The sequence below is a fragment of the Netta rufina genome (genome assembly GCF_964035555.1).
Source record: "Netta rufina genome assembly, chromosome: 5".
NCBI lineage: Eukaryota > Metazoa > Chordata > Aves > Anseriformes > Anatidae > Netta > Netta rufina.
The window spans coordinates 62,106,498-62,122,811 of record NC_140128.1 but is presented as its reverse complement, the minus strand read 5'-3'; the positions used below and the strand labels follow the sequence as shown (position 1 = coordinate 62,122,811).

Genomic DNA, 16,314 nt, shown 5'->3' with positions numbered 1-16,314 from the left:
CTTATGACTTACTCGCAGTAGTATACAAGACCCCGGTGTTACATAAACACCGCCTTTGCCTCGTTATTTTGGGATATCCCCCATTGAGGAGGGAGCCCTCCTCCTGTGAGCCAGGAGCCCGGGCAGGACCTTCGGCACGCTCCGGGAGGATGAGAGGTGCCTCCTCCCCTCCTCCTCCTCCCTACAGTTGGCCAAGCCCCACAGGGCTGAGATTTGGGTTGGGAATTATTAAAAAGAGTAGGTGGGCAGGGAAAACAGAGGCTCCCGTTCATTTTTTAATTATTTTTTTTAATTATTATTTAATTATTTTTAATTATTATTTAACTATTTTTTAATTATTTTTTAATTATAAGCAACGACCTGCAGAGCAGCAAATTCAAGTCCTCTGAGCACAACTCCTGCCTGTATCCATACATGTAGGTACAGATATCCACACTGATATAAAATACATCAAAGTAATGATCAATATTTTGATATATTATGCATTATTTTGATATATTATGCATGTAAAACAGACAGGGGCGCATTTATACCATCTATGCACACAGAGATATCTGCACGTATATGGATGTTGTATCTCCGCACACATATAAAACATATCTAGCTGTGTGTATATACAATAAATGTTATATACCTAAGAAAGTATATATACATTAAATGTTATATACTTAAAATACGGTGCAAAGACTGCAACCAACTCACAACCCGAGCACTTCCACTCCCAAAAGTGGCTTTTGTGCTTGGTAATCCGCCGCGGAGAACAACTTTCAGGCTTTTCAAGGAGAAGAATGCTCTCATACAGATGCAAGAAGACAGATGAGAGTCAGATTTTGTGTGGTTTTTTGATTTTTTTTTCAGCTTAACGTGCAATATACAACTCATTGAAAAAAAAAACAGAAATGCAGACACCGCCCGTGGAACAGACGGCTGGAGAGGCAGCCGTGGGACTGGAGCACCTTTGGGCTCCAGCAGCAGCTGATAAAGTGCTTGCAAGCCACAGGGAGCGGCCAGAGGCTCTCCAGGCACAGCAGGGTTGGGGCCGTGACCCCATGGGGATGAAGAATTCCTGCAGAGGAACCTGGGGCTGCGCGGTGCTGCCGGGTGAGCCGGCTGCAGGGGATGTAAAAGGCACTGCCTTACTGCTGCGCCAGGGGAAATAGAGAAATGCTTCAAAGTATGCGAAAAAGGGAGTCATTTAAAACTGCGAGTGAAAAAAATAGGAACAATAAAGAGGGGAGGAGAAAAATAATTGCTTTTTGTGGTGGCTTCGGTTGGTTTTCCATGTGCTGTCAAAGGACACGTGCCAATAAGGTGTGCAAGCGCTGGCATGAAGCCTGCCCTCGCATTGCTCCGACGTCTGAGCATACTTGGTGCACTTTATGGGCTGCTCTGGTGCATGGAGCAGGGCAGAGGCAGCAGGGGATCAAGAATAAGAAGGGTTTGGCAGCCACGAGCCCTACTGGGGGTCAGCTCCAACCAGTGCCAGCTCTCTCAGTGTCGATGTTACTTGCTCAGTGTCTGTACATGTCTAGATACCTGGAATCCCTGCATTTACCCATATATCTATATTTATTTATTCATTTATTTATTTACCCATTTATATATATACCCATATATATATATTTACCCATATAAATATATATACAGCCATATATATATATATATTTACTCATATATATGTGTATACCCATATATAATATGGGTAAATGCAGAGATTCCAGGTATACAGACATGCACACTGTGCATATATATATATATATATATATGGGAAATATATATATATATGAGTAAATATATACATATATATGGGTAAATATATATATATATGGGTAAATGCAGGGATTCCAGGTATCTAGACATGCACAGACACTGTGCATATATATATATACACACACACATCCATAGATATATTTATCATGTATACATACATGGATATTTATCCACATATCCATTCAATGTTTATATGGGTGTGTATATATACATACACCATATTCAGCCTTCTCTACATCCATGCACGCTCTCCCAGTAAATATAACTACAGATACAGCTATGTATATGCCCATACCCTATATATGTATGTACCCATATCGTTCCTTACGGGGTGGGACACGACACCGCCGCGTCGCTGCTCGCGCTGACCTCTGAACACCCGGATTCCTCCCCACATGCCAAAGCCACTCCTTCTGAGACAATCATGGAAGAAATATGCACGCACGGAGCTGTTGCCATTCGTCTCGGGTCACACAGAAGCGCTGATGCTTGCTGCTGGGTGACAGGGTCACTGTCCCGGGCACCATCTATTTGTTGGGACAGTTTGGAGGGTTTTGGGGTTTTGGAAGTGTAAGTTGGGATTTAAACTGAGATATTAAGTGGAAAAGGATAAAAAAGTCCTTCTGCCCTTTGAGCATGATGTTTGAAAAATTATACTTCGAAGCACAGAGAGACAAATATCCTATAAAAATCATTATCAGCCTGCTGTAATAAAGCTGCAGCCAGGACAATCTGATGCCCTTGGTACTCATGAGATTTAACGGGGGTTTTAATCACATGCCCTGCATAAATTTGAGGCCAGCTATGAAAAACTCACTGTGCATCAGCCACTCTGCAGCCACGGCTTGCGAAAGGGCTTTTACCTGCAGGTGAAGACAGAGCAGCAAAGCGGTGCCTTGAGTTCTCCCACGTTTATCCCCACGGGCAGCCACCACCCCCTGCTACATTATCCCGCCTGTCTTCGGCAGCACAAATATCACCTGAGCACACCCACGGAGGTGTCAAAACCAGCGCAGACCTGTGCTGGAATTTAAATGTAAGGAAAACATTTCTTGCATGAAAAATAGCTCGACTTGTTAAAAAAAAAAGGAAAAAAAAAAAAAGCTTCTGTGTGAGATCCAGATGTCACAGCACACTGCTCGGTTGCAGATAGCTATGCAAAACAAGGAAAAAAGAAGCAAAAAAACCCCTGTGAAGGACAACAGGCACATGAGGATGTGATGCAGAGCACAGCCCTTCAATGCATCCTTGCTCCGAGTAATTATTGGCTGTCCTCTGCTAATAAGGGAACGCCTTGCTGGAAAAAGAAATGTCCTTTTATCAGGTTTTTAAATCAGGGTTACGAGGCCCACACCTCGACATGGCATATGTTGACTGATGCACTGATGAGCTGACCAAAATAACGTGGTTTTTGATCCTCCTGCTACCCAAAAGCTCAGGACCTCCTGGCGAAGCACCCACAAAATGTTAGGTTTCTCGCTGCTCGGCCCTGTTTGGTGGCCCACACAGAAAAAGGAGCACATGGCATGCTCTCTACCAAATGGTTTTCCAAAATCATGGGGCCAAAGCTCTGAGCTCTTGTCCCTGGCACACACCTGAGCCCCCACCAGCACCCCAAGGTGACTGCGCACAGCCCCGGCCAGCGGGACGACTGCCGGCGAGCGTGAAAGTTGCCTCTGCTCTAAAGTAAACTCTAGGAAGGAAGCTCTTTTCAGCGGTAATAGGATTACTCAGCTAGCACTTGGAAATTTAATTCATTAAGATGCCACGGCACTTGCACTGCAAGCGCCCGGATCCCTTCTCCTCCGTCCCCAGCGGCAGCGATCTCCCTCGCTGCTCACCTGCAGCGGCAGCAGCGACACCCTCCACACCCCTGCAGCATTTGGGGCCATCCCACAGAAGGTACAAAGCACAGGCTGGCGGCCCCACAAGCTCTGAGCCGAGCATATGGCACCTGTCCCCGAGGCAAACACCTCCATTGTTTTTTGTTTTTTGTTTTTTTTTTTATGCATAAATTTATTATGCCTAGGGGCACGTAAAATAAAATCGGTTTTATTTCTCAGCGTTTGCTGCGGCAGGAGGTCTGGGGGTTTCTCTCACCTGCTCTGGGCAGCCGTACCCAGCCCAGTCTGAACTTGCTGCCCCGAGTTTAGCAGCAATGTTAACCCAGGGGGAACACCAGGAAGCCCCCCAGGAAAGCTCAGCGCGACCCCATCACTCCCAGGTACCCAGCAGCAGGCGCACGTACGTCCTGCAGGCTCTCTTAAATCCCCTACACCAGCAGCAGTTCGGATTGCTCATTTTTCTCAAGGAAGGAAATTCAGGAAAGCAAGGACGGATTTTTACTTTTAAATATTTTTAAAGAGGGTCTTCACACCCGGATTTAGCAGAGTGCTCTCCCCTCTGTGGCACCCCCCTCGCCAAGCACGCCATCAGGGGCGGCTTTCGCCGCGGCGGACGGCACCACGAGAGATGGAAGCAAACTCGATTAGGGTTTACATGATTCACCCAGCACGAAATAGGAAGCATGGCACGGAAACAGAGCGGCAGAGGAAGGAAGGAAAGAAAACCACTTCATCAGGGAGCCCTGAGGGGACACAAAGGGACAAGTGCCCGGGGGGGCGACGATGCCAGCGGTGCGCAATCCTGACTCAGCCCCCGAGGTGCAATTCCTGCCAGAAAGGCAGGAATGATACCGTGCTTGATACCGGAGCCAGGGGACCTTGCACGGGGCAGATAAAGGCGGGCTGAGCAGGCAGCCTCAATTCCTTACACCGTTTTTGAAGGCTCAGCCCTGCTACGATGCTGAGCGCCGGTTTTTGGGTGATAACAGCTTCACCCCCTGCAAAGCGAGCTGTGCAACAGCCACAGCGCATGGCAAAGCACTGGAAAAAACCCACGTTTATTTATTATGATTATTATTTATTTCTGCAGGAGTCTCCGTGCCATTACTCACAAGAACTTCTGCAGAAATACGTGTAATAACGTCTGCAGAAATATTACGGATAATCTAATAAATGGGAAAGGTTACGTTTCTTTTTATTTCCTCGCTGCAGCCTTCTAAAGGGCTCCCAGCTCCTGAGCTCGTGGCTCCTTCTGGCCACTGGGCGAGCCACCTGGAAGGCACAAAAGCCACCAGATCGCTCGCCCTGGGGCCTGGCTGCTCCCAGCAAAGCTCTGCGTGTTACCAGCGAGGACGGGCAGCTCGGCGAGACGGCGACATCGCTCTTCCCAGGCGATTTTGGAGAGCGCAGACTTTCTAATTGAATTTGGAGCTCCGGCGATTACGGCTTCCAAAAGCACATATATCTATCTGCAGGGAGGAGGGGGAAATAAAAGAACCCAACCAGCGAGACAGCCCGGATAATTGGCTGGTCGGAGATTTGAAATGTAATAATTGGCAAGACGAAGTTCAGGTTGCCGTCTGGCTGTTTTGCAAGCTAAAAGCCATCCAAGGTTGTAAAAAATGAAGGTTTATGCAACTGCTCGTGTGCCTGCAGCCCTCCTAATATCGCTCTGGACCCGCTGCCTGCTTTCAGCCCTATTTTCCAGGGAACTGGAGGGCTGCGGGGCGCTGGAGCCAGCTGAATCTGGAGAGAAGTCGTTTTCAGCAGCGCACTGCTCCCAGGCACGGGTTAATATTTGAAGGGCCACGAGGTGCCACCTGCACTCGGACCTGCTGCAGACGTGCTGCAAACGGGGCGAATGCATGAGAAGCTGAGCTGCAGGGTTCCCTGGAACAAAGAAGTTGGAAAAGCTTTCCTCTGGCTTGCCGAGCACTTTCTTCCCCTTTCCCAGCAGTTCTCCCCCATGGAAGCTCCAGGCTGGTTAACCCAAACCAGAGTCATGTGCAGGAACCAAGCCTGGCCAAGAAAATGAAGTAACCGCAACGCAGCTCACGTTCCTCATTTCCCCATCAAGCAGGAATTTGGGGATCTCGGTGTTTTTCCAAGTTGTAACAAATAAAAACCCTGAAAGCCAGCAAGAATGCTCAGAGCCAAGTCCTGCCAGCTCAGACCTTTTGGTTTTGCTCTTCTGCCCCTTCTGAGCCATCGGCCACATCTCAGAAGGAGAGCAAGAAATGCATCTCCTTCCCAGGCGGCAGGAGCGGGCATCTGAGCAGAACGAGACTTTTTCCCCCAAAGCACGTCCAGGCTTGGACCTGGGATAAACTCGGTGTGCCAAGAGCTCGGTGAGCGCTGTAAATCTCCCTCCTTTGCCTCATCTGTAAGAAAAGCCACCACCAAAAAAATAAATCCCCCGAAGACACAAACCACAGGCGTGCAGCGGCTGTGCAATCGGCGATGTTGAAACGGCCGAAGTTTGCAGCGCAAACACTCCCTCTGCTCTTTCTCAACTTGGCAAACACTCCCCGCACCCAGAAGTTCATGTCGCTGCCCGCACACCTTTTCTCCCCTCCCATACCCAGAGAACAAGGGTTAGAAGCCGCCGTGGTTGCAGCTTATGCTGTGAATCCCCACGTGCATTTTGGCACGTGCTCCGCCGTGAAAAGCTGCTCTTGCAGGGGTGCCGGATGGCACGGCTGCATTTCTGGGCACGGATCCCCACCCTTTTTGTGCTGGGGCTTCAGGCACCAGCCATAATCCTTTCTGCCAGGCACCATCCCCTAAAAACTGGCCCATTCCTCCACTCCAGCATCATTCCTTGCTCTTCGTCTGGCCCCACACGAGGCCCTGCTTTGCCAGGGCGCACGCTTCGAAGACAAGAAAAAAAAAAAAAAAACAAAAACCCAAACCAAAACAATGAAAACACACAACTAAAAGGGAAGTGTGCGAATGTGCCAGTGCTCTCATTCCAGCTCCATCCGACGTCAGCGTGTCGAGCAGCTCCCCTCGCCAGCTTCCCCCCGCGTTACGTCAAAGCGAAACCTGACAAAGTGCGGAGAGGAAGCGGCTGATTTGGGCTGGGTCTGAGCGGCGAACCCAACAATTTCCTGTCTGTGGTCGGACAAACCCTGGCACCGCAGGAACGCCGCCGCTGCTTCCCCTCTGACCAGGCCCTGTATCGCAAGGCCGGGCTCTTCCCAGCCCGAGCTGGGGGTCTGGAAGGGGAAAAACCCCCCCGGCATCCCCGGCACGGCGCGAGCCCGCGGGGAGCCGCGGGAATTTTCCGCCGCGGCCCCAGGTGGAGGACGGCTGCTTCTCCACGCGGGCTCCTTGCTTGCTTTTCCGCGCCGCTATTTGGACAAAGAACAAACACACGGGAGAGGAAATTACTGCAAAAATAGATTTTGTTTTGGTTTTGGCTCCCCAAGAGCCATCGCCACTCGGGGGAGAAACGCTAATCGCCGTGACGGCGGCCCGGAGCTGCGTGCGGCTTTTACCTACCCCCGCCCCAAATTCCTCTGCTCGCTGGCAGTGCCGATGAATATTCCGCTCATGCTAACAAAGAGGACATTATTTGAGCCACGATCCTGCGATTTTGTTGTGTGCCTACGTAGAAGCTTCCTGGAGTCAGACGCTGGATGCAAAGCAAGGAAGCCTGCCCCGCGCGGAGCAACGCGCACGGCCTCTGATTAACGGGCTGCCTGCACATCGCACTTGCACGCCAGGAAAAATGTGTTACCCAAGGGAGGAGGATTCAGCATAGGTCAATAGAGAAGATATTAATCATGTAGAGATATGGAAAAGCAGAGCCAGCAGCTCCAGAGGTCTCCTTGAAGATGCTGCTGGAGCGGGAGCATCCCCGCTGGGTACAGCCTGTTGCTGGAGCAGCTCTGTTCCAGCATCCCATCACGTCCCCTCCCATCACATTCCCAGCTGCTGAGAAGCCCAGGATGACATTTTCCAGAAGGTGGCTGGTGCTGGGCACTCGAGGAGCACCCCCTGCCCAGCACGAGCTGCCTTTGGTGGTCACCACCACCACCACCACCACCACCACCACCTCCTCGCAAGCCTCCCGGCGCGCTGACCAGGACTCACAGCCCTCTGCAAACACCACGCACTTGAAAAGCAAGAGAGGGATGATTTGAGCACTGCTTTGGAAGCAGAACTTCCTCCTCGCCTCGACCGACAGCTGACGGCCAGACGAGCATCCGCAGCCCTCGCGGATGAAGATGCTCAGCTGTCATCCTCGCGGCACGGCTGAGAAACGCCCCGGCCACGCTGCAGGCACCAGGCACGGATGTTTAGATCAGGATTTTGGCAACGTGTGCCTATGATAAAACCCTTTCCTTTATTCTCATCGGCCTCCAACCACTCCTCTCACCTCCCTTAGCAGCAGGATGAACGTGCCCACCTATAGCCCTTGCCTACAGCTCCTTGGAGGATTGCAAGGCAAAAAGAGCAGGACGGCCCCACAGGCTCACCCTGCCTCGTGTCTGCAGAACAGCACGGTGCAGGCACTCTGTATTACTTTTATATAGCCTTGAGCAGTTCCAGAGAGCCCATTTCGAGGCAAATGATCTCCACAGCCGGTCTCACCAGGGCTCGGCGCATTTGTAAGCGCTGCAAAACCTCAGGCAGAGAACTCGGAATCGATGATGTTGCACTTCCTTGGTGTTTTATTCATGGCCCCGTAAGGGTTCCATTAAGGAAGAGCCCTTACGTGGCGAGCACTAGGATTTTTCATTCACTCTTCCTACCGAGCGGGGCTGAAGTCATTGGCGAGATCACTCGGGCAGAGCCCATTCGATTGGGAACAGAGCCCCCGGGCTCCTGATGAATCCCAGACACATCTGCAGGCTGAAAGCAGCGGAAGAAAGAGCTGCGTGTGCTACGCCAACAGCAAAAAAACACACAAAATTTGCATGTGCCAGCTCCCCAGCCCCTGTGTTCAGGTGAGAGCCAGCCCTCCGTGGTGATGCACCTTGAGCACAGGACAGCAGAGCTGCCAGTGGGGGCAGAGAGCCTGGCACAGACCCCCAAGCCATCACCAGAAACCCGCTTTGCCAAAAAAAACACGGACTTGGAGGCTGCCATCGCTGCTGTCAAGTGCTCTGTTAGGGCAGGGGCTCGCTCTGCCACGGGTCCCGTGCCCACATTGAGCCGAGGGGTCCCCGGCGGTCCCCTCTGCAGGTCCTGACGGCGCTGGGCAGCTTCGTCCCCAGGCTTTGGCATCCCATCAGTGCACATTTAGGTCACCTGTCTTCACCCATTCATCTGCCAGACCTTGTTTTTCCCCCTCCTTGTTTCCTTCAGCTCGTCTTTTACTCCCGCAGCACCCACCGAAAGCTCCTCCCAGGCCCGCTCCAAAAAAAAAAAAAAAAAAAAAAAAAGCAAGTTTTTAGTCGGGTATGTTTAAAACAGCCTGGAGTTGACAACAACAATAACCTCTGCTCACTTCCTTCCTTCCTCCGCTCGCAGTGATTTTAAGCCGCGTTTTTTTGTTTGTAAGTCAATAGTGGCAGGATTCCTAAAAACCCCTGGGTGAGCACCACGGGTTTCCAGCACGGAGCCTTGCTTGCGATTTGGAAGCAAGGCGAAACAGGTTGCTGCGTACTCCAAACTTCACCAAATGCCTTCTGCAAAACTGGAAAACTCTACGGTGAAGCCAGTTCTTAAAACCTTATTAAGTATAAATCTATAATAATAACAATCATGATGATAATAATAATAATAATGACCATAATAATAATCCGGCCCAGCTTGGGATGCGCTGCACTTTACAATGGCATGGACAGGATTAATAGCACGTTCCCTACACCGTAACTGGGATTTTACCCCATACCTTTATAGGTGACCAATTAAATCCTACTACTCTTGAAACCTCAGCATTTTTTGCCTATTTTTCAGAGGTCGGCTGTGCCAAACACATGGGACATCTCAATTAACCAAGTGGCTTAATCCGGCAGGGTGATAAATAACAGGGAGCGAGCAGGTCACTGCAATTCACTTGAGTAACCAGATCCCTGCCTGCTGCTTGGGGTTTTTCCAATCTGCATTAGGGCTGGGTTTTAATTGTAAACTCCCCAAATTGCAGGCTCTGTGCTGGCAAGGGCTGAATGCACAGGAGTCACTGATACCCGACGCTTAAAGCCACGACCCTACACCTCTGCCAGCACCCTACAGCAGGGCCAGTCTGCTCATGATCCCCAGCGATGCCCTAAATTTCAGCAAAACTCCCCCAAATCACCTTGCCCTGCCCCACAAGCAGCAGGGAGCCCCCAGGAGCCTCATCCCAAAGGATGCAGCAGGCAAAGCCATGCCCACGGCACCGATCCCCCATCCGTCTGCCAGGGGGATCCCAGAGCTGCGGGAAACATCGCTTTTTTTTTTTTGTCCCTAGAACTCACAGGGTGAAAAATAAAACCTTTGGAAAACAATTTTTTAATGCTGGGAGCTGTTAAAAAAATTAAGGAGCAGCAGCAGGGAGGGAGGGATGGGTTGAATGTGCAGGGAGAGGGGTCTGACATGGAGAAGATGCAGGATGAACGCATCTGGAAGAGAAAGGGCGCAGGAGGGCGAGGGGACAGCACCCATCCTGCTCCCCAGGGACAACCCCAATCAAGTGGCTGGCTTCAGAGCAGAGCAATACAAATTACGAGGAGGGAAGGGAGGTGACCACACGCGGGGAAGGCGAGGGGAGAGGGAAGGGGCAGCCTGAGGGTCCGTGGGCCCCGCGCACCGCGACCGCCGAATGCACAGCTCCCGCGCGGGGCCGAGGGCCAGCATTCCTTCCCCATAATACAATGCCTAATTTAACGGGAGGAGAGGAGCCTGGCGAGCTCTTCGCGGGGGGACGCCTTGCGTCAGGAGCTAATTTAAGCCCTCGCTGGGCTTCGTCCCCCTGCACGCGCCGAGCCCCTGCGCGCCAGGCGTCCCCGCGGCACGACGTCAGCCACGAGCAGCAGGGCCCAGGGGGGCAGCACTTATCCATCCGGGGGCCCATTTTTATCATTTCTAGAAAGCCCATGACATTTTTCTCTTTTTTTTTTTTTTTTTTTGTGCTTGCCCCGGCACTTGGCCCAGCTTCGGCGGATCTTTCTGCAGCTCCAGCGTAAAAACAACAAAAATAAATGAGTTTTCTGAGTCAAGGCTGTCTCGCGCACGAGACCCTTTGATGCGAAGGTTTGCTTCCTTTTGAAACCAGCACATTTATGTCTCTTGCTTCCTTTAGCTCCCGATAATTGATAAATCGGGAGGCCGAGCAGGGTGTAAGATGGTGTTTTTAAAGCCACGCTTCGCATGGAAGCAGGACCTGCAGGACCAGCAGCTGACAGCGCTGCTACTCCCACAGCCACAGGCATGCGCCGGCAACTCGAAATTAATATTTTATTTGAGCAATTACAGTAATCAGCCCGAACAACACTGCTGGGTAAACACAGGCAAGCCGTAAGGAGCCGATACAAAGAGGAGCCGCTACGAGGCTGTCCCCGGAGCGAGGGCTGGGGCCAGCACCAAGTGGCTTTTGGGGACGCCGGGCCGCGAAGGCGGCCACGGAGAGCGCACAAAAGCTCGCAGCCGGCCGGCCCCGCCGCCTTCAGATGCTGGTTTTCACATGCCCCAGACAAACGGGCTCTTTGTCCAGGTGCGAGCTCAAGGCCACCGGACACCGCGGGGCTCCCGGCCCCCTCTTGTTGGCCCCAAAAGCCAGGCTGCCCCAAATCAGCTCAAAGGCGCTTTCCTCGCCCAAAGCGGCACCGCGCGTGGAGCAGGGCCAACTTTTCCAGTGCTGACCGTGCAAACGCACTGCCCCGTTCCGCCCCATGCTGGCTTTTCGAATTAAATCCTTTCTGTCAGCCGGAGAAGGCGCACTCGCACAAAACCCACCCATAAATGACGATGTCTCCCGGCCCCACGCAAAGTCCCCTTTGCAGAGCAGCTCGAAGCAGCGGTCCCGGGGTGGAACGGGGCAAAGCGTGGGTGCTGCCGGGTACCCCTCGGGGCCCCAGGGTGGTGCTCAGAGGGGTGTCTGGGGAGAGGAGCACCCCGGGGTGCTCGGAGGGCTGGGATGGGGTGCTGGGACGTGGAGCAGGCAGGGTGCTGTGTGCTCAAGCTGTGTGGTGGGGCAGGGTGCTGGGTGCTGGGTGCTTCAGCAGAGGCTGGGACAGGGTGCTGGGGCAGGATGCTAGGTGTGGGCAGGGTATGGGGTGCTGGACATAGGCAGGGTGCTGGATACGGGCAGGGTGCTGGGCACTGGATACAGGCTAGGTGCTGGGTGCTGGGTGCAGGATGGGTGCTGGAAATAGGCTGGGTGCTAGACACAGGGTGCTGGGGGCTGGATATAGGCTGGGTGCTGGACACAGGGTGTTGGGTGCCAGATGCAAGCAGGGTGCTGGGCACTGGGTGCTGAAGCACAGCACTGTGGCAGAGTCCTGGGAGCTGGGACAGGGTGCTGGGGCCCTGGACATAGACAGGGTGTTGGGTGCTGGGTGCCAAACACAGGCAGGGTGCTGGACATGGGGTGCTGGATACAGACAGGGTGCTGGGTGCTGGACATGGGCAGGGTGCTGGGTGCTAAAGCACAGCACTGTGGCAGAGCCCTGGGAGCTGGAGCAGGGTGCTGGGGTGCTGGCCATGGGGTGCTGGACACAGGCAGGGTGCTGGACACAGGGTGCTGGACATGGGCAGGGTGCTGGGTGCTTAAGCACAGCCCTGGGAGCTGGGGCAGGGCGCTGGGGTGCTGGCCATGGGGTGCTGGGCATAGACAGGGTGCTGGGTGCTGGGTGCAAGCAGGGTGCTGGGTGCTAAAGCACAGCACTGTGGCAAAGTCCTGGGAGCTGGGGCAGGGTGCTGGGTGCCGGGGCAGGGTGCTGGGTGCTGGGGCAGGGTGCTGGGTGCCGGGGCAGGGTGCTGGGTGCCGGGGGAAGGACTCACCCAGCTTCTCGACGAGGCGCAGCATGACGCCGCCGATGTGGATCTCGCCGGTGACCCGCAGGGTGACATCGCGGCCCAGGTCGGTGACATGGACGCTCAGCTCCCACGTCCCATCCGCGTAGCAGCCGTCTGGCATGCGGATCCCGTCCAGCGCCATGGCCACGGCCTCCTGCGCCGCCAGCCAGCCCCGCTCAGCTCCGCTCGGCTCGGCTCGGAGCGGCTGGGAGGGAGCTGCAGGGGGGGCGCACGGAGGGGATGGGGAAAGGGGAGGGGGGGGGACACCGAGCCGCTGCCTGCGGGGCCGCACGGGAGAAGGGGCGGGCAGCAGGAGGAGGAGGAGGAGGAGGAGGAGGAGGAGGAGGAGTTGGAGGGGGATAATAATTAAAGGAAAAACGCGCCCCGCGCTGCCGGGCCCCTTGGCCTTTTATGGAAGCGAAGGACGGAGCGCAACGGAGCGCAAGGGGGGCCCCGCTCCAACATCCGGGACTCGGCACGGCTCGGATCGGCTCGGATCGGCACGGCACGGCATGGCAGGGCACGGCACGGCTCGGCACGGCATGGCACGGCATGGCAAAACGTGGCACAGCATGGCACGGCATGGCACAACATGGCACTACATGGCACAGCATGGCACAATGTGGCACAGCGTGGCACAGCATGGCACGGCATGGCACAGCGTAGCACAACGTGGCACAGCATGGCACAACATGGCACAACATGGCACAACATGGCACGACACGGCACAACATAGCACAGCATGTCACTTAATGGCACAGCGTGGCACAACATGGCACGACACGGCACAACATGGCACAGCGTGGCACAACATGGCATGGCACAGCTCAGCACGGATGCTCAGCACGCCCCTCCAAGCACACACCCCCTCACCACCAGGATATCCCCACTTTTCTAAGCCCCCAGCCCCACAGCACAGCCAGCCAGCCCCGAAACGCCTCGCCCCGTGCTGAGCCATACCTGGGCATCGCCGCCTTCAGACCGCGCCGTGCCCGCCACCACGCTGCCTCCCTCCATCCTCAGCGTCTATGAGCCTCGGGGATGGGAGCTGTGGGTAAAGGAGAGCCTGAACCAGCACGAACACAGAAAAAAAAAGTGATTATCCGCTTCCTGTGGCTCTCCACCCAGTGATACATACGTCCCGCCACGGCAGCTGGGCTTCCTGAGAAGGTGGCGTGCGGGAGGAGCGGTGATGCGAGGCCCACGGTGGGCAGGATGCGACCCACGGTGGGCGCTGGGCAGCCCCGTCCCGCTGACCCCAGCCCCTCGCAGTGGCCTCTGCCCTCAATTTCCATGTGTGCCACTCCTGTGTTCCACGCCACAAACGGCAGCCGGGGCTTTGTCGTGGTGGTGGGCACTAAAAGGTCACGGTTTTGATGATGGGGGCTCCCCAGCTTCCCCCTCTTGTTGTTTTCTTGGAGGTATTTATCAAGGGCTGCTCCTCCACTTTCCTATAAGTATTAATAAAGGCTTCCCTGAGCCGGGTTTCGCACACAAAGACCATGGAGGATTTAGGCTAACGTGGCTGATGCTGCTGGAGGGGAATTAGGTAACAGTGGCCTACCCCCAAAATCCTCCTGGAGCCTCAGTCCCTGCCAACGTAACCCTATTTCTTCCCCCCGAGCCTGGAAGTCTGCGTTGGGGACAGCCTGGGAAGGCAGGGCAAAGCCATCCCGTAACAGTACGGCTCGTATCTCGGTGCTATTCCCCTGTCAAACAATAGGGCAATAAATAGAAAGGGTTACTCTCCGCTCCAGCGTTTTGGCCGAGCTCCCTAGCTGATGCAATGCAACACGCCCCCGGTGAAGCCGCATTGTTCCAGTCCAGCTGACTGCACCGGTTCCTCCTGCCCCCAAAAACCCTTCCCGGACTTTCTTTCCCCAGCCTCGGTGGCAGGGGGGACGCCGTCCCCGGGGCTCCCCTTCCCACCCGGGGCGGGGGTGTGCGCGGAGGCGGGCGGCCTCGTCTCCAATGCTCGGCCGAGCCGCGAAGCAAGGTCAAAAATGCAGCCGCCGGGCTCTTGCGTCAGAGGCAGCCAAGCATCCCGGGGCTCTTCCCACTGTTTGCAGGAGCTGTGTGCTCCCTACGAGCAGCAGCAATAGCCAAATAAGGTGCCGCAGCGTGCGGTTGCTCCGCCGGGGCAGGGATGATGCCCACCAGACCTGCCCGCGCGCGGCTCCCAGCCCGCTGCCCCTTCTGCCCCCGCTCCCCGAAAGCGGGATGCTGTTCCCGTGAAATGACTCAACAGCAGGGCAGCTCGGAGATGCTGGTGGTGGAGCCGAGCTGCTCCTTCCCTGCCTTTACGAGGCTTATTTTGCCCTTTTTTTTTTTTTAACTGATTATTTTAATTAACTGTGCGCAATTGTCGAAGCCGGCTCGCTTTAACACCTTGCTGCTTTGGGGTTGTGTGTGAGCCGGTCAGACTGGCTTTCTCCAGGGTGACCGAAATGTTCCCTGTGCGTTCGGGTGCCTTGGCAGGGTGTTGGGAGCAGGAAAAGCAGCAGGATCCAGGCACAGGAGCAGTGAAATTCCCCGAAGCCAAGAGTGAAGATAAATCCATTTCCTCCCATGGCACAGCGCGGCCAGGCACAAGGCACTCAGCCCCATCACCCCAAAAGCTTCCCCAGGTCCCCATACTCCCCATCCGTAGCTTCTTCCTGAACAAGGGCAAAGTTTAAAAAGAAAACCTCAGAGAGGAGAAATTCAGAAAACTGCTTTTCCCTGGCGCTTTTTGGGCTCCAGCACAGGCTCTGCGCCCCCGTTGGTGCCGCTCCGTGCCATGCTGTGCTTGCGAGCCCGCTGTGCCCTTACTCAGCGCCTTCTCTTAGAGCTGGGGACGTGGAGCCAGGCTTGGAAGGGTGAGAAATAAAATCCCAGGCAAGAGCAAGCCACGGGCCCACGGGCAAGCAGGGCTGGGCAGCAGCACAAATCGCTCCCCGTGCCCTTGCGCCTCTGGCAGTGCGTAATAGCCGGTGAGAGATGTCCAAACATCCGTGTGGTTTTCCCCGCGTGTCTCCATCTCCTCCCAGCGCCCTCAGGACGCAGCCAGGGTTCGCTTTTTCACAAATGACCATTTCCGAGCAGAGGGAAGGTCACGCTCCTGGCAGAGGAAACGTGCTGGTAACTCCGCTTCCTTGTTTATTCCCGGCCACATTCATTCTTCCCCGACTGTGACATTTCGGAAACGTCCGTGTGACGGCTTTTCTCTTTTTTCTGGAAAAAATACGTGCCGGGTAACGGAGTTGTGCCACGGCTTCGCCTTGTAGGAACGGAGCAGAGGTGCGACCGCCTGCTGCATGCACAGGGTTATTCAGCATCCCTGCACTAAAAGGATGGACAAGTTTTGAGTTTAAAAGAGTGGAAGAAGCACTTGAGAGTGGAGGTTCAGGCTTTCCAGACTGTAATAATTCCCCCTGGTGACCTTGCAAAGACAATTAAGCATCCCCATGGCTTGCTCCCAGCAATATTTCCTGATGTCCCTGAGGACACCACTCCACTGGTGCAATCCCGCTGCTTTGCTCACCCACAGCCTTCCGCCAGGCTCATCAGCTCAGCCCCAAATTGTTTGTTCCCGAATGAAAGAAGTCAGAAAAATCCCCAGGAGTTCTTCTCCTCCTTGGGGAAGGAGGATGTGGTGCCCAGGGCCAAACACATGGGGCAGCGTCGCATCTCTTCCTGGAGGGGTCCCTCACAGGCAGGTCTTCAGGCTCAGGTTCTGGTGTTTTCAGGACGAGCCACTTCTCCTCTCAAG

General features: G+C 54.5%; 1 protein-coding gene across 5 annotated transcripts in view; it reads right to left on the bottom strand.

The window, feature by feature from the left end:
• Positions 1-13,651, bottom strand: part of FERMT2 (FERM domain containing kindlin 2) — a 46,114-nt gene extending 32,463 nt beyond the window's left edge. For 2 of the 5 annotated variants that reach the window (XM_084288112.1, XM_084288113.1), the window contains exons 1-2: positions 13,524-13,651; positions 12,549-12,717 (exon numbers count right to left, since the gene is read on the bottom strand). In XM_084288112.1, coding sequence (XP_084144238.1) covers positions 12,549-12,717; positions 13,524-13,580 — 226 coding nt within the window. In that variant the 5' untranslated portion in view covers positions 13,581-13,651. Of the gene's footprint in view, positions 1-12,548; positions 13,349-13,523 lie in introns of those variants that run through there. The other 3 variants (XM_084288110.1, XM_084288111.1, XM_084288114.1) reach the window with 2 other exon arrangements.
• Positions 13,652-16,314: the final 2,663 nt, after the last annotated feature.